General features: G+C 40.2%; 2 protein-coding genes across 2 annotated transcripts; one reads left to right on the top strand and one right to left on the bottom strand.

Annotated features, from left to right (window-relative positions):
* The first annotated feature begins 21 nt into the window (after positions 1-21).
* ada2b (adenosine deaminase 2b) lies at positions 22-9452 on the top strand. The gene is made up of 10 exons (XM_026147589.1): positions 22-364; positions 784-1167; positions 1794-2013; positions 2106-2316; positions 2430-2557; positions 5782-5872; positions 6155-6263; positions 6364-6521; positions 8449-8651; positions 9345-9452. The coding sequence occupies exons 2-10, from the start codon at positions 867-869 to the stop codon at positions 9430-9432; spliced, it is 1509 nt and encodes a 502-aa protein (XP_026003374.1). The 5' UTR covers positions 22-364; positions 784-866; the 3' UTR covers positions 9433-9452.
* LOC113009341 (probable polypeptide N-acetylgalactosaminyltransferase 8) lies at positions 9437-18123 on the bottom strand. The gene is made up of 11 exons (XM_026147587.1): positions 17683-18123; positions 17123-17366; positions 16026-16192; positions 15221-15404; positions 14928-15125; positions 14360-14474; positions 13853-14038; positions 13590-13727; positions 11493-11588; positions 11250-11417; positions 9437-10153 (listed from the first exon to the last, which is right to left on the bottom strand). The coding sequence occupies exons 1-11, from the start codon at positions 17873-17875 to the stop codon at positions 10019-10021; spliced, it is 1824 nt and encodes a 607-aa protein (XP_026003372.1). The 5' UTR covers positions 17876-18123; the 3' UTR covers positions 9437-10018.
* Between the last annotated feature and the right edge of the window lie 401 nt (positions 18124-18524).

Genomic DNA, 18524 nt, shown 5'->3' with positions numbered 1-18524 from the left:
TTTGTTTTGATTTCTCATCTTTTTTCTTTTTGTTGTTTTTTGATTGTCTCAAATTCAAAATGTTTTATTGTGGGAATGTGTATAAAGTATAAAATCTGAACCATTAGTATTTCCTCTCTTCTTTTTGACTCGCACATTGTTCTCGCAGCTGAATGATCTCCAGTCTTTCCCATTTATTTTGCAACACTGGCCATTCATGCTTCATTCATTAGTTTATCACATGGTATTAGTCAGACAAAAATGTCCCAATTATCCGGTCGCTCCGAGTATTTTTCCTGACATTCAAGAGTTTCTTGTGGAAAACAAGCCGAGCATTTAAGGAGACTGTGGAGAGAGACACAAGACGCTGCTTCTTGCTGTTCTTGTAAGTATGGTCTTGTTTTTAAAGGAGTTAGATTTGCCTTTTAAGATTTGTCTTCATTTGTCACTGTTACCGAGAGCTGTGTGCTACTTTCGTTACCTCTTATGCATAATAAATGTGGTCCAGAAAGTAAAACGGTTATGCTAGAAAGTTGAATTTGTTCATCTGGATACAGCGTTCTCAGCATCAGGATTAACAGAATCAATTTTCTGGGATTTGCTTACCTGGATTATTGAGCATGTCTCAAAATAAATCAGTTGAGTGCGGCTTCACCCTAGAATCTGTCAGCACTGTGTGAGCATGTTATAATCCTAAAGAACTTGTAACAAGCTTGAAATTTATTCAGTTACTATCAAAGCTACAAAAACTTCTCCTTTAACGACAGTATTCATGTCTTTCATGGAGTATCTTCTCATTTCCAGCACCAAATACAGCCTGCTCCTTTCAAAAGTGAGAACATGTTGTTCTAGTAGGGATACAGCACCCTCCGGTGGCACACAAGGACATGGTGATCTCATTCCTCTGGGCTGTGGTCACTTATGTGCCCCTTCTGTGGTTTGTGAGGGTGACTGAAGGGATGCCTGACCCCGCTCAGAGGGACCTGCTGATGCGTCAGGAGGCATCCAGGCAAACGGGAGGACAAGTGGTGCTGACAGCGGCCGAGCAGAAGCTGGATGCTTACCTCCATCGATTGAAGGAGCAAGAGATGTCTGCCACACCTTTTCCTCCTGCTTTGCATTTCTTCAAAGCAAAACCTCTCATTGAAAAGAGCCCAGTCTTCAAACTGCTGCAAAAGATGCCTAAAGGTGATGTTAAAGCTTTGTCTGGCCTACTGCATCAGTCCACCAGAAACAGATGCAGGAGCTTAGAAGGTCAAGGGGACCCAACCAAACCTAATGCTGTTATTGTTTATTTTGGCATTCAAAGGTCATGGTCATTGTGACCTCAGGTTAATCCTAAATGTGGACTCAAGGATAAAGTGATTAGATTTTGGCAGAGAAAGAACAAAAAGGTAAAGCACTGCAGCAATTCTCAAAAGTCATATTTCTGGTCCCCTTTACGTCACAGCTGCGCAGCACGCCCAGGCTGCTTTCTCTGATATTTCATATACTGTAGTGTGCTGTAAAAGCTGTATGTATTAGCAATGGAGAGAAAAAAATATGATTTGGGGAAAAAATTAAGAGGAATGCAGATGTGGTGCTTGATGTCTAATCCACTAGATGTTTTCAGAAAAGCAAAGATGAGCAGACAGAGACTGAAAAATATTCAACAAAATCCCTAGAAACTGTGAGGTTGTTTAGTTTTTCTTAGATTTATCAGGTGTGGGAGGCCTTTAATATTCTTGAACCCTAGGGCCTGTCTTACAAGTCATCAATGATTACTTTCAGTATTTGCCTAAGTTTGAGGTTACATCTTGCTGTTTGGGTGACAGGCGCAGCCCTCCACATCCACAGCTCCTCTCTGGTCAGTGTTGAGTGGCTGGTGAAAAACGTCACCTACAGACCTAACTGCTACATCTGCTTCACTTGGGACAACTCTGTCCGCTTCCAGTTCTCAGCTCGCCAGCCCTTCCCACGCTGGGACTGCTTCTACTGGCAACTGCTCGAGACCTTGAGAGCCAAAATAGGAGATCCTACTGGCTTTGATAACAGGTTAGTTAACCTCTAACCCTCTCCTGAACATGTAAAGTCAAGCTGTAGTGGGAGAACTTAACACTGAAAGGTCGTTTTTGGGTGGTTTACAGTTTAATGCAGCACCTCACTCTGGTCACCGAGGATCCAGATGGTCAATACCCAAGCCAAGACATTGTGTGGGGGAAGTTTGAGAAAGCCTTCATCGCATCTGCGGGCTTAGTCACCCATGCTCCAGTCCTGAAGGATTATTTTTATAAAGGCCTAGAGGAGCTTCACCGCGACAACATCCTGTATCTGGAACTGAGGAGCGGTCTCTCAAGGGTTTGTTTGTTTGTTTACACCTGATCCTTGCAGCGTCAGCCTGTGCTAAACAGCTACAGCAGCAGTATATCCGACATTTCTGCTTTTCTAACTGAAACCTTTCTGTGTTGCAGACATACGAGCTCGATGGAACTATTCACGATAAGTTCTGGACTCTGAAAACATTTCAAGAGGTTACAAAGAAATTTATTGGAGACCATCCAGACTTTCTCGGGGCTCGTATCATAATTTCTGTCCACAGGTAAAATATATCGTAGAGAGGGCTTCTCTCAAATTACACTCCATTTCAAGTGACAACCAAGGCTGTCTAAGCACTCCACAAATTATTAGCTTCATTGTGGAAAAGTTCACAGAGCCTATGTATGCCTTTTCTGTGTCTTGTTTTCCTCCCTTGACCCCCAATCTGGGCTGCCTGTCCCTGAGCCTGGTCCTGCCAGGGGTATCTTCCTGTTAAAGAGTTTTTCCTTCCTATTGTCACCCAGTGATTGCTACGGAAGAGGATTAGGGCCACTGGGAGAAAAAAAAGTGGGCATGACTTTTTTTTTCCTTCTTAAAGTCAGAATTCTGACTTTTTTCTCAGAGTTCTGGAAAAGAAGAAAAAAAAAAAGACGTGCCCACCTTTTTTTCCCAGTGGCCCTAATCCTCTTCCGTATATAACTCATAGAGGCTCAATTGATTGTTGGGGGTGTCTCTATATTATTTCAGGGTCTTCATCTTACAAAATAAAGAACCTTGAGGCAGGCTGTTGTCATTTGGTGCTAGATAAAGAAAAGTGAATTGAACTAAATACAGGGATAAATGTTTGGTATTGTAAAAGCTTTATCCCGCTAGAACTGTTGAAGCTGGGTTAAGAAAAGACGATCAGTGAGCAGCAGTATGGCTTCACCCTGAGAAAGAGCACTACGGACGCTTGGAGTGTTGATGCAGAAGTGCAGGCTGAAGGTCAGCTTCACTGTTTCTTTGTGGGTGTAAAGAAAGCAGATGATGAGTGCCAAGAGAGGACCTGTGACACTGTATGTGGAACTCAGGAGTGACAGATATTCAAGGTTGGAGAGAGATTGCATCGGCGGTCTGCTCTGAACCCCTTCTTGTTTGCAGTGGTGAAGGACAGGTTAACGTAAGGTCAGGCATGTTTCCAGATGACATTGTGCTCTGTTTTGACAGTAGGGAACAGTTTGAAGAGACCCTGGAGAGGTGCAGGTATGCACTGCAAAGAAGAGGAATGAAAGTCAGTGAGACAGGTGGAAGGCGGACAAGGCATAGATGTAGTGAAGGTGGATTAGTTCATATACCTGAAGTCAGCTATGCTATTAGAGGTTTAAAAGAGTGTGAGAAGAATAGAAGCAATAGTGAAAGAGAAGCAGGAGACAGGAAACCAAGCTGAAGGAGGCAATTTTCATTGGGAGTGACGAGGATGGCAAAGATTAAAGTACATTAGAGGGACAGCTCAGTGGTTTAGAGACAAAGTTAGGTTAGGCCGAGATGACTTGGACGTGTGCAGAGGAGTGGATATATTAGACAAAGGATGTTGAACTTGGAGCTCCCAGGCCATAGCTGGTGTGACAAAAGAAGATGCTAAGGCAGATTTACAAACCTGGACTTGGTGGCATGCTGTTGGATTACACGTAAAAAAAAAAAAAAAGTATCAAAAGTGCAGGCTTTTTAGGTCCACAGTGATCTGTAGTTACATGGTTCATTTCCTCTTCAGCCCAGAGGATGGCACATTTGTGATTTCCAAAAAAAGCTCAGATTATCCAGACTGCAGCACAGTTTTTACACCCCTTTAGCCCATCTAAAATTAGCATGGGCTCAAAGAAGGCAGCTGTGTTTATGGATGTTGTTCATAAATGTTTTCTTTTTCTTGTATCATAGACTTTTGGATCAGTGGAAGCAGTGATGAGTGTTGTTGATGCACTACCCCCAGAGAGACAAGGATAGGCTTTCGGCCTTATCCGTTGTATACAGAGATTTCTCTGGATTCTCTGAATCTTTTAATAATATTTACACATTTTTTATTTTTTTTTCAACTGGAATATTTGATCATTTAGTCTTTCACTAGTCTTTTTTTCAAGTGGTGAACCCCTCCCCTTTCCTTTTTAACTAGTGAGATAAGGAGCTATGAGTCTTTTTAGAGACAGTTATGCTACTAATTACCCTCATGAGTTGTGAGACAGCACACTAGCTCTTTTATGCATATGTTTTACCATTATGTAACTTGTCCAGGGTTTTTTTTGGACCCTGTCTCGTGGAAGGAAGTTGAAAATTAGCTTTTATTTTGCAACATAATGTTTTCTTTGAAATATTGTGTGTGTGTGTGTGTTTTTTTTAACCGTCTTCAGTTAAATGTAAAGAATTCAGTGGTTTTCAAGTAACTCCACTGGAAATGTAGTTTTACTTAACCCTTTCATGCATGAATTATGACAACCTCAATCAGGATTTTTTTTAAAGTATTTTTATTCATCTTTAGGCATGAAAAGATGAATAACTTATTAGATAATAGCCTTGTAACCAATGTATGTACCTCCAAATTACTTCCCACCACTTACTTCCAACCGCTGGCAGCACATTTCTCATGTTAAATAAAATGGGGGCAAGATGTTGTGATCTCCAAGCTCTACTTTAAGTCGAACTGTGTTTCAGTTTGGAAAATAATTAAATGATAATTCAATATATTATCTCGAATCATTCGGCTTCCTGTTTTCTTGCAAAGGAAGCAGCGACAAAGTCCAGTTATGAACAGGACAGTCCATTCATTTGATAAATCCAAACACATGAAAAAGGGACGTATAATGATTTCTGCAGCTGTGATGGAGTCCTGTTAAATCCTGATGTTGTGTTAATCCGACAGAAAGCACGTTACAATTTAGGGATGAAAAGTTTGGGAGCAATCTGAAGTCACTGAGACAAGTTTGATAGCATGACTGATATCCTAACATCTGTGAAGTTGATTTTGAATTTATTTTTTTTTAGCTCTGCTGGCAGCAGACTGAAATATACATATTAAACTTTGAACAGATACTCAGGGGCTCCAAAAGGATTAAACCTGATTCCTGATTTGGTGATACGCTGACTTTGTTTTTTCAATATAGCACCAACTGCCACAAAATTTTATTAAGACATTCATTTTTAGGTCAAATTTTACTTTAAAGTAACCATTTAATTTAATCTTAAAATGTGCATGTGTCTTAATTTTACTGGTTTAGATTCAGCATGTGCCTCAAAGTACCACTAGAGTAAGCGGCTATGACCATCTACTTGTAAGTTCCCCGTTTATTTTCCTGGACAGTTCTGTTAGGAAAACCTGCGCTTAAATGCTGATAAGGTTTATCACCTGTTTTCAACATTGGAAACCGATTTTTCTCAGGCAGGCATCTTAACTTCTATATCTTGATGTAAAATTAAACATTTTGTTGTTTGTGAGTCTTAGAAAGTACTGTCATCTATGTGTGTTGTTCCTTTCTTCAGAGCTTTGAGTATATCTGAGGTCAAAGCTGCTGTAAAAGAGGCCATTCAGCTGCAAAAGGACTTCCCAGATGTCGTTGCAGGATTTGACATGGTAAGAAGTGACCCGTGTACTTTAGCCTCAACTTCTTATAAGCTCTGAGTCCAGAGATCATTTATCTGCTTATTGGGGACCATGTGGTGTGGAATTTACATGTCTGTCTGACTTTTCTGCTCTTCTTGTATTGTGCCTACAATCCTAAGAAATTCAAGTTAACTCCTAATTCACCTTAGATATGAGCATGAATGGCTTTCTGTCTCTCTTCATACGACTGACTGTCAGCTCTTGCAGGGTGTACCCTAGCGTAGCATTACTAGTTAACCTTATGGTTTGCAGGTTGGACGGGAGGACAGCGGGAAGAGTCTTTGGTTCTTCAGAGAGGCCCTCTCTCTGCCAGCTGAACTTGGTGTCAGATTGCCGTACTTCTTTCATGCAGGGGAGACAGGTGGGGGGATCAAAAAGCATAAAGCTCATTATACCATGAGTAAGATTTGAAAAATTATTTTGAAATGTACTGTACGCTGTATTTGTATCTATGTGTACAGATGACGAAGGCACAGACACAGATCAAAATATTCTTGATGCCCTTCTATTCAACACCATGCGCATTGGCCACGGCTACGCTTTAGCGCACCATCCGCTTGCCAAAGAACTTTCTAGGAAAAGAAATGTGGCTGTGGAGCTTTGTCCCATCTCAAACCAGGTAAGCTCATTACATGACAGTCTAAGGAGCTTGGAAAGAAAAGCGTCTGGACTTCTTTAAGTTGTTTGAAGACGTTTCACCTCTCATCCGAGAAGCTTCTTCAGTTCTAAGGGTCAAATGGTGGAGAGTCCCAGATTTAAAACCAGTGGGAGTTTCCCCCCAAAGAGGGAACAAAGGACCCCCTGATGATCCTCGACCTAATTCCTGAGCCAAGGTGTGAAAACGGGTGTGGGTCACAATCAGCCAGGGTTTCAGGTGAGCTCATTGTGAAACCTGGCCCCACCCTATCATGTGGTTTCCTGAGGCGGTGGTTTATGACACCAACTGTCTGCCATATATAATCCAGTTTTGAGATCCCTTCCCAGGCGCCTGGGCCATCTGACCTCAGCAAACCACATGATAGGGTGGGGCCAGGTTTCACAATGAGCTCATCCGAAACCCTGGCTCTTGGGACCCACACCCGTTTTCACATCTTGACTCATGTGATTAGGTCGAGGATCATCAGGGGGTCCTTTGTTCCCTCTTTGGGGGGAAACTCCCACAGGGTTTAAATCTGGGACTCTCCACCATTTGACCCTTAGAACTGAAGAAGCTTCTCGGATGAGAGGTGAAACGTCTTCAAGCAACTTAAAGAAGTCCAGACGCTTTTCTTTCCAAGCTCCTTAGACTACGATGACCTGGATGACTGAGAACCTTCACAGAAATATTTGGATGACACAACCTCCGACCCACAGCTTGACTGTGTTGCGCTGAATACCTTTAAAGCTACCAGAGCAGAAGACACTGCTGTGATTTGTAGCTTCTTCGTGATGTAGGATTAACACTATAAAACAATCTAACTTTAAGAAGAGACCACCTTTAATGTTATGGGCAATGCAAAGTGATATACCTGTAGAAGGCTGTGAAAAAGCATTTGCCCCCTTTTTGCATATTTGTCACACTTTTAAATATTAGACAAAAATAACCTAAGTAAATTCTAAATATCTTTTCAATGATGATTTCATTTATTAAGAGAAAAGTTATCCAATTGCCCCAAAACCTAATAACTTGTGTCTCCTTTGGCACCAAGAACTGCAATCAAGTGTTTGCGATAACTGACAAGAGTGTTTTTACATGGCTGTGGAGGAATGTTGGCTCACTCTTCTTTGCAGAATTGCTTTAACTCAGCCACACTGGAGGGTTTATGATCATGCCAAAGCCCCTCAATCGTATTAAGTCCGGACTTTGACTAGGCCACTCCAAATCCTTCACATTGGGGTTTTTTTTTTTTTGTTGACATTTAGACGTGGACTTGCTCGTTTTCTCTTTGGAAGTCTCCCATGGATGCACAGTCTCTTTCTTAGCGTGACCTGACCTTAACTGAGGAGAGTGAGGTCTGCAGTTCTTTAGATGTTGTTCTGGGTTCTTTTGTGGCCTCCAGGATGAGTCATCAGTATGGTCTTTGGTAGTAGTTTTGTAGCACTTTCTGAAATATGGTTAAAAACAACTCATCTCATACGTAGGTTGATAAACTTTCCAAGTCAAGAACAAATGTAAAACTAAGAAAAATTTTAACTTGTCATAAAAATCTTTAATTTATAAATGATATCTTGCTACCAAAGACAAAAGGTAATACCGGTGTCAAACATTAAGCCTGATTAAATTGAAATTTAAACTGCAACCACTAAAAGTCAGCTGGTACAATGGCAAGAAATGTCGATTAAATTAACATGATTTAAAATTGTAAGATTATCTAAATCTATCAGGTGTTTTTGAAGAAGCTTAAATGCCTAAAAGTCAGGAATTGAGGACATTATTTTAAATAAAAGTGAACAGAAATATACACGTCACATTAATGACCTGTTAGCACTGCCATCGTAAAATACACACAGTATGTACATGTGTTTATACATAACTTACCTGAGTTTGTTTCACCTCTGACCTGCAGGTGCTGAAGCTGGTTTCAGACCTGAGGAACCACCCTGCTACTGTGCTGATGTCAGAGGGTCACCCGATGGTCATCAGTGCCGATGACCCGTCCCTGTTTGGCACCACAGGCCTCTCCTATGACTTCTATCAAGCATTCGTGGGCATCGGAGGGTTGAAAGCAAACCTGGGCACGCTCAAAGAACTGGCTGCAAACTCCATCACGTCAGAATAATTTCACTTTATTTCTTTCATTCATGTTTTAACGTTAAGCCTTCAAAGAAAACAAGATGGGCTCAAAATGTGGTGGCCAACAGCTGATGCCAGTTTTCATCATACTATCTTTGAATGAGCATGAATTAAATTATACAAGTGAATGAATTTCAGTCCAACATACACTCAATGATTCTCACCTCTCAATAAACATGAAGAACAATTCTCAGGAATGCACTGGAAATATATCAAATCAAAGGTTTATTTATTTAAATAAAGTACATTTCATCTGACCAGATTCCATTAAATTTAACATTTTCCTTAGAAAATGTAGATATAATTAGTTAAAGTCAGCATTACGAGCATACCAGTTTTTAAGTGCACGAGGATGACTAAACTCATGCTATCAGTAACAGTATCCTCCAATATGATGTTCAGCACTATGCTAACACAGAGTTACTCATGTTTAGTAAAATTTAAAAGTAAAAAATTGAGCCAAGCGTTCAGATAATGTCCTTATTTATTTGTCAGGACAACAATAATATTCATGTTGGAATTGCATTTTTGAAGCAACTTATAAATCTCTCCAAGATGATTTTCACATTAAAAAAACATGAATGTTTATATTATTTTAAGAAAACCTTTGGTTTTAAGCCCTGTTGCAGTATGTTTCTTCTCATTAAATATTTCTTCTTCTGCCTGCAGGTATAGCTCACTCCCAGCTCATCTGAAGGATTCAGGTCGTGCCATGTGGCAGAAAAAGTGGGACGCCTTCATTTCTGCCAACTCATAACAGCCGAGTGATATTAGATCCTGACTGACTTGAATGAATGACTGAATGTTTGTAATATCACTAAAGGTAAATATTCATAGGCCTTTAGCAGACTTTATTTAAAAAAAAAAAAAGATTAAGGCTATTGGAGTCTCTGTTAACAGTAAGACTAACAGTTTGACGGGATTGGCAGGTTGGTACTGTAAGTGTCTTAGTAGCTTTTTCACCCCTTGAGCGATCACGAAGAAGCTTTACAAGAGACCAGCTGACAGTGGGGGGGAGGTTTGGTCAAGTTTGTCATGCACAGCTAGTCTTTTGTCTTCATAATACCAAACATGTACAGGGGAACTGTTCACAAGGAAATTTCTCTATTCAAAACAAACAAGAAAAATAAAATGTTTCTTTGTAGTTGATGCACATACATCTAATTTAAATACAAAAAGTAGAAGAAAAAAAGTTTCACTTTTTCAGTGACTCACTTCAGAAACCTTGTTTCTTTTTTAAATAATGATGTAACGAAAGACAACTAACGATCTTTCTTTGACACGAGGCTCACTTTTTGTGCAATAAACAGCTCATTATCTTCTGAGACCTGCCCAGCAGTCTCTTAGTGGTCTTTGATGAGATTTTGTATATTCCAGCTCTGACCGGTGCACTGCTGGACGACGAGTTGGTAAAAGCCAACGTCATCCTTCGCAATTTCTAGACATCGCTTTGTTTTTCTGTTCTGGATCGGTCCTCCCTGCAAATAAACACATTTTATTGTCTCCTTTTCTTCTCCAGACATTTGTGACTGGCTTCTATGTGACCTCAGATTAGGCTGATTTTTTTTTTTTAATTTATACAATAACGTCACCATATTTGCAAGGCTCAGCAGGGTGGTGGTTCGAGCCCTGGCTGCTCCAGTCTGCATGCCAAAGTATCCTTAGGGAAGGTACAGAACCAACCCCAAATGGTTCTCGAATACATCCATCAGTGTGAATGTTAGATAGAAAGCACTTAAGCATAGAAAAAGTGCTGTGTGACTGGGTGAATGAGGCATGTTGTGTAAAGTACTTTGAGTGCTCAGGCAGAGTAGAAAAGTGCTACATAAACACAAGGTTATTTGCCTTGTAAATTTACCTTCATGCTTTGAAAATTGTCTGCAGTACAGGCCCTCAAAGTCTAATACTTGGTTGAAATTAGGGGTTTTTCCCCCAATGTTTATATTTCGTAAGAATATCCAATAACCAACTAAGATTTTCAGGACTGAAAAACATATTTAAGCTAAGTTAACAGACTACCATCAAATTAATTTTACATCAACTGCAAAAACTTCTCTATTGATCATCAGTATCATTGAATATGATGATCCATACATCCACTGGACTGGATGTATGGATGTGTCTGCTCCGAGACACCCAGACCTCTCTGCCCTGAGGCCTCCTCCATTTACCAGTAATCTGCTATAATCTCGTGATATTTAGTTGACTCCAACAAATGCGTCTCATCAAATTTAGATGCCTCACAGCACTGTAGGCATTCTTAATCAATATTATACAGACTTGTTTTATTTCTCAGAGGGTGAAGTTTTTTTTTTTTGGTTTTTTTTTTTTTTATGTGTTTGGGAGCAACTGAGGACCACAATGAACATGTTAAAAAAACTGCAAAACATCACCTACTAGGTGATCAAGTTTCATTAGTTGAGCTTATGCCTAGTGTAGCATAAGCTCAACAGTCCTTTGGCTGGACAAGCTTAAAAGCTTTTTAAAAAAAAAAAATCAGCTGATTCAGAGTGGGTCGGGTGGCAACTTCCCTCAGGTTTGACTGAGTCTATATTTAAAAACTGAAATATTTACCTGTTTAAAATCCCACAGCATGTGAAAGTCTTTCTGTTTGGCTATTTTGCAGTCATACAGCCCCGGGTAGAGACCACTGAAAGGGTCCACTAGACAGCGGTTGCTGTTGTACTTATGAGATTTGATCCCGCCAATGTAGAGTTGTCCATCAGAGCGATAAAAACAGTGCTAAATCAAAGAACAACAATTACCTACAAAAACAAAATCACCACCTGTTTGTAAGCATTGAATATCTAAACATACTTGAGTCGAATAGAAGTGGCATCCATACAAGATGGGTGTGTTTCCTGGCATCGGGCCTTGGTCAACACAGAGTTCTGGCTTCAGATCATTTATCATCTGCCAACAAAAGCACAAATAAACTGGAGCAGCTTTCATTAGAAAGAGCACAATGTGTATCCAGCAGACAAATCCAGACGCTATTATGGTGCAGAAACACATTTTAGTTAACTGATATAAAAATAAAAAAGATGCAAACTGAAACGACATTATGAGTTTGCAAAACTAACAAAAAGTATTTGTCAGTGAGGCCAAATTCACAAACCAAACAAGGATTAAGAGGCAAATTATAACATGAAGTATTGTGTTTGTATTGTAATATCTTTTCTAAACTACAATAAAAATACTCCCAACACTGTATTTCCTTTAAGTAAATGAGTAAATTGACTCTGGAACAAAAACAAAACTCTAACTTTAAATTAATTCTCAATTAGAAAAGATGGGAAAGGGGAGTTTGCTAATACTGCAATGTCACTGTACCAAGATTCAGTGCAATTAAATATTAGCAGAAGCACCACCAAGAGGGAGTTCCTTGAGAGCATTCATGGAAAGTTTGCTTTACAGATGCTCTCACTATGAAACACACCCTGCATAAAAACGAAGTAAGAGTACATAATATTCTCCAGTGAATGAATCTATTGTAACCGTAAGACACCTTGATGTATCCCCAGGAAAGTCTTCAAATAAAAAAATAATATGATAAGCGTAAAAAAAACAAAAGCTGCTTAAAGGTTCTTTGCTGCTGGTGACGTCTGCCCATGTTGTGTGCTGATCTTCATTGTGTAATAGGGACTAACATGTGTGTGAATTTGAACTTGCTGCTGCATCTTGTAAGCATTTTATGTCACATATGACTCCTTAGAGGCCAGCGCATAAGCCTGAGTCCTTTTATAAAGCCAACAAAGCTGACTTGACAAGGCAGAGAAGCTTGCCTTGCATCATCCTCAATTAAATATTAACTAAAAATTTACTTTGTAATGTTAAATAATTTATTTATGGCTAAAACTACCACCACAGATCATGATTAATAGTGTGCTGGAACCATTTTAGACTATCTATGTAGCATTTTCATTGCTATGAAGTTAGTATTATTAGCAAGCGACCTCAATCACAGACTGTATAAAAAAGATGGATTTTGCTTCTGAGTCTGAAAACTGGCTCCTTCACTCTGTGACCTCAGTAAACACGTTTATGGTCTCAGTCACAAGTTTCAAGCCCTGTTTACTTTACTGTTACCACCCTAACACAAAGATGGCGATAACAAAACTGCTCATGTCGAGGTTTTTTAACAGAACCTCGCAACCATCACAATAACTACATCCATCTTTTATATACAGTCTAGGGAAGGTATGACAAAAGAGTTTGTATCTAAACTACTTTTGGCTTCTGTTGTCAAATTTGGCCACATATTTGATGGACTCCCTAATACAACCCTGGAGACGACGTGTCTCTCCAGCTGAGACAAACCAGCGAAAACAAATGTGTTAACCACTACGCCACTGGAGGCCCAGCTAACCTCAACCACTCACGACAATATGTTGCACAGTCTATCACTAGCAAAATAGCTAAAAGAAGACAGTCCTGGTCAGTTCTTTTGCTACAATCCAACATAGCAAGTAAGTGGCTAAATTTGACTCACAGATATTGTTATCTGTTTTTTTTTTTTTTTGGGGTGATGTTATGGGGCAGCAGAAAAGAGGCCTTTAAGCCTGTGATTTAGGATAATAAACATCACATAAATCACACCAATTTGTTTTTGCAGAGAATCCATCATACAACCGTTACATTTAAAAAAAGAAAAAAAAAAGAAAAAGTCCACATGTAGGACATTGGAGGCAACCTCAGAACTTGGGGAAGGTCTCATTTTGAAATTTTTAAAGCTGTAATACATTTATAGGGGGGGAAACCCCTTGAAAAGCATTAAAAACATTCCACAGAGAGGCCCTTTAAATTAATTAATTAATTATTAATGAGAATTAAAGAGTTAAAAAGACTTTATGGTCACACTTTAATATCCAACCTCTCATATGTATTCCGACAAAACAGTTATTTTTGACTTACAGCTCCATAACTGAGCAGGTCATGCAGGGGGTCCAGCTTGGGGTAAACATTGTCTAAATACCACTTAAAGGGCTTACAATTAAGCCTCTCTCTGAGCTTCTTTCTCTCCGACACATCTCCGATGTCTATCCCATGGTTCTGTAGGAAAAACAATAGGACCACAGAGACATGTTTGAGTGCGCACACCATTACTCAACCTGCAGAGCACACAACTGTGCAATTTAGATCTTAAATGCAACTCGGAAAGTGCCCTCTCTTCTAACCTCAAGGGGAAGATTCCAAGCAATGTTGACATTGTATTTGTATTCATCTAGCCACACCTCTGCTACCCTCAGTGCATTACGCTTCATCATGACACTCAAGTCTGGGAGGTAAGGCTTTACTGCTCGTTCAATGTGGGCAATTTTAGAGCAAGGCACAACTTCAATGCTTCCTCCACACAGCCACACCTGTGAAAACATATAAAAGTAGGTTTAGAGGCTTTTAATGCAACTAATATAAAAAGGATTACCCATTAAAACTGATCACAAATATAACCAAATAAAGTTACATTGGAGTCAGTATTTGTATAAGACTTTAAATCCAAGTGGTATTATTACAAAGTGGAAGCATTTAGGAACCATAACGTTGCAAACCACCTAAAGCCACAGAGCCTGGTTGCAAAAAGAAGTGTGTAAAGGCACATATGGTGGGGCTAAATAAAAGGTAGGTAGACTAACATATTTCAAATCTCCAAGTCTCCAGTAGGACTTGATCCAGTCAGTACTTACCCGGATGCCCAGCTCCACATTTTCCCCACCGTATATTTTCATTCCACCATCAAGGCTTCCAATCTCTCCGAAGAACTTGTGATCAGCCACAAGTATCCCCATGACTGAGGGGCTCCTGGTGACACCGTTTAACAAAGGAAAAACTGAATAAGCAAAAAATCTTACCATACAGCACTCAAACTAAGAGAGCAAAGCAAACCTAATTATAAAGAATTATGACCGCAAAGCCTGAAACACCAAAGCAACCAAGGATTGAAAAAAAAACAAAAGATGTGTGATCAAGGGTGTTCTGCTTTCATTCTAGCAGCAAAAACCTTAAATCTGCTCTTTGTGCAACCTATAGACACCCACATGGGTGCTGTGTTACACTCTGCAGATTGCTTAATGCGAAAGATTTTGTCAGCAACTATCCTTGAATATTTGTTTTGGCAACACTGGCTCCATGTATACAGTCTTCATAGCTTTCTAAGCTGTGGTTCAGCGGAGAGTCTGAAACGTCCACACTGTGTTGTCCTGACATGCTGGGAGTTCATGCGTAAAATGTGATGTCTTTAAATGTGACTCTTACTTGCCAGGCTGCGTCTCATCATCCAAGGCATACCACTCAGGTCTGAAGGACTCGTACATGCACCACATTGCCCAGTCAAAGCCATGAGATGCAGTATTGTAGGAACTCAGTGTCAGGTCATCGTAGTTGACCTTGTCAAAAACAGGCGTCAGTATAACGGTCCGGTCCTCCTTAATCCGAGCCAGTAAAGGCTCTGCCCTAGACACGCACAAACAGTTTTAAAAGAAACATGAGGGCCAATTACAGGATTATCACCACAGCTCTGAAAAGAGTCACTCAGATCTTAAACCAACCATTGGACGTGGACTTCTATGTGAGCGTCTAAGATTGCAATCACCTCTCCCTCAGCTGCCTTCCAGCCCGACAGTCTGGCCTGGGTGAGGCCCAGCTGCTCAGAGTGCCGCACTTTCTTCACCAGGCCTGGACGCTCCTCATGGATAAAGCTGATGTAATCATCCAGCTTCTCCATTAAGTCCTCTGCAGAAAATAAAGAACTGTTTCAGCAATATGAGCTGCAGATTAAATCTACTCATGCCTCTAACAATCACTTTTTTTCTGATCGTTAATAAAAACAATTCAAAGACTGTTTCACAAATCAGCTGATAGATTTGGCACTTCTTTGAATATAAAACAAGATTTTTTTTTATTTGCCATACTCATAGTAATTAAAAATAACATACAGAGTACTATCCCTGTAAAAGCCACTCTGCTACTCCGAGTACTCTACACACGTGGTCGTGTTTATTTAGGATTATCAGTTCTTTTGTCAGTGGACAGCAACATCGCAATTACACATTACACTCCCTGATATATGTTTTCAGTTCCAACCCACAAACGCAAGCAACCGTGTCCAATTTCAGTGCAGCCTTTGCTACTCAAACTACATCTCATATTTTACACTGATGTCTTTTATTGCCTGTAATAAAAGGATGTAGTTTCTGCCATCATTTGCATTATAAACTAAAGCTGCGGTGAGCGCCTTCCTTTCTCGCTTGGTTTCAGATTTGTCAGATATCTGAGTACCGTCCCTGTGTACATAGGATATCCACCACAGTCTGAAAATGATATGAAAATTATTTTGGAAGCATGCTGACTCACCGTTGCTGCTGTGATCGTCCACCAGGATGATTTCTTGCAGCAGCCGAGCTGGTGTCTTGTCCACGATGCTGCGTATGGCTCTTTTAATGATTGAAAGAGCTTCATCCAAATAGATTAACACAACACTGATGGTCGGCAGATCCTTCGGATAATTTTTCACAGCACACCTGTGAGCAGAAAAATAGCAGGCAGCCTGAAGAAGTAATAAATTAAATGTTTTTAAGTTGAAATTGTATCCTTTAGAGTTCACTCCACATTACAAAGTTGTCTACTGGATTGACATCTGGCGACTGTGGAGGCCATTTCAACTTATTTTCATGTTAAAGAAACCAGCATACAGGATCTGATGGTGTGTTATGCTGCTGGAAGCATCCATCAGAAGACGGGTACGCTGTGATCATGAAGAGATGGACACGGTCAGCATCAATAGTGAAGTTGCCTCTGTTGTTTAAATTTTAATAATGTTGATGAAAGGCATGCTTTCTTGTTCTTGATGCAAAATTCATTCAAATATTGTCTTCTGGTGTTGTAGCCCATCTGCCTCAAGGTTTAACATGCTCTGCTTTCAAAGATGCTCTTCTGCATACTTTGGTTGTAGCAAGTGGTTATTTGAGTTACCGTTTCCTTGCTTTCCACTCAAAATAGCCTCACCTTTTACCCAAACAAAGGATTTTCTCCCAGATAACTGGCGCTCACTGGGTATTTTCTCTTTTTCTGACCATTCTCTGAAAACCCAAGAGATGGTCATTTAAGGAAATCACAGAAGATCAGCAGTTTCTGAGATACTTAGACCAACAAACATGCCACAGCCAACATCAGTTAAATCACCTTTTTTCCTCAGGGTCAAGATTAATTGCAGAAGATAATCTTGACCGTGTATACATGCCTTAATGACTGACCGATTACATATCTGCATTAGCAATCATGTACCTAATAATGTGGCCATTGAGTGTGTATATGTACTAAATTCATATGCATTCATGCTAAGACAACAAAGACAATAAAATGTCATTGTTGCTGATCGATCTCAAAAACACGCACAAAGCAGCTCGGTGTGTGTTTTTAGATTTCCTTTCGGATTCGTGTGTTGCACTCACCTCGGAGGCCTGGTGTCGGGAATCTCTCTGTTGAGGGGCAGCCTGTCACTGAGGAAGGCGTTGTATCCATATCTCTGAAACAACTGCTCGGCTTCCTTCTGCTCCTCCTCCGACAGATCGTCACCCCACTTCTTGAATAGATCAGAGTTGGGGTACAGCTTCTTCACCATCTTCCTCTTGTCCTTCACCTCTTCCTTCCTCTCAGCTGCTGGTGCCCTCTTTTCAAGCTTTTTCATTAAACTGACTGCGGACAGAAATGACCACATGGTGTTTGCATTGTCCATCTAATTTGTTTTTTGTCTGTGAAAACCAAGTCAGTAACAGTCAGGTAAGAGCAGTTTGGTACTTTTTAGCAATGTCGACTTAAAAAGCGAAAATAAGTGAGTAGTAAAGCAGGCGGGTATAATAATTGTTACTTTAATTGTTTCGCTTCAGAAATTCTCATGTGTAGCAGATGAGAAACACCTCAGATGAACAGATCTAGCCTTCATTGTTTCTTCACTGAACTCTAAGTACAGACTTTACACATAAGCAGCTGCCAAACTGAGACTTTAACTCACGCAGCCTGTTGATGTCTGTTTCCATCTTTTCCATCCTCTTGACGATTCCCTGACCCCTGATGGAGTCATTGTAATGGACCCTCTGCAGTCTCTCAGAATGAATGTGGACCTCCTTCTTAATAGAGCTGAGGTATAGCAATGCGAAGGCCACAATGAGGACTGTAAGCAAAGCTTTCATCCAGCTTGCTCTCATGCTGGTGCTCCTGTGTATGCTAGGTACACTCCTCTACTTCACAGTGAAAAGAGGTGGAGAAAACATTTCCTCTGCCTTTTACTTCAGGTGTGCTCTCCCTTCCTTTACTCCCCACCCCTTGCTCGAGAGCTGTAATCTGATATCCTGAAATTTACATCATATTCAAAGAAGTGTGTGCTGGAGACATGCATTATTCTCCACTCTGCTGTCTACATTACACCTGAGGTGCAGGTGTGTACTATTAACTGCACTTACCTGGGAGGGTAGAAAAAGAGGAGGACTCTGCAGGTAAGGGGAACAGGGCTGAAAGAGTAGTACTGAATTGCTTGTGGCACTGCAACATTATAGTCCAGCCTGTTTAGTAAAAACACATCGAAAAGGTCAGTATTTAGGGTTTGGTCTGTTTGGCAGCCCATTTTCACCACTGAAAGGAAAAAAACAAAAAAAAAATTGTCATTAATAATTAGAAATTTCAGGTTATTATAGCAAAAAAATTCAACTTACTAATTAAAATTTGGACACATAAATGGCAAAAAAGATCCCATGTCTTTCCTTTTTCTCCAGTGGTGAAAACAAGCTTCCACAGGTCTGGGTCAGATTTTGGAGAGGGGGTAGGATTTGAGTAATCCGTGTCGTGTTTCACCCGTAT

The sequence above is a fragment of the Astatotilapia calliptera genome, chromosome 17, assembly GCF_900246225.1.
Source record: "Astatotilapia calliptera chromosome 17, fAstCal1.2, whole genome shotgun sequence".
In the NCBI taxonomy this organism is placed as follows: domain Eukaryota; kingdom Metazoa; phylum Chordata; class Actinopteri; order Cichliformes; family Cichlidae; genus Astatotilapia; species Astatotilapia calliptera.
The sequence above is the reverse complement of the archived record's forward strand: the minus strand, read 5'-3'. Positions and strand labels throughout refer to the sequence as shown.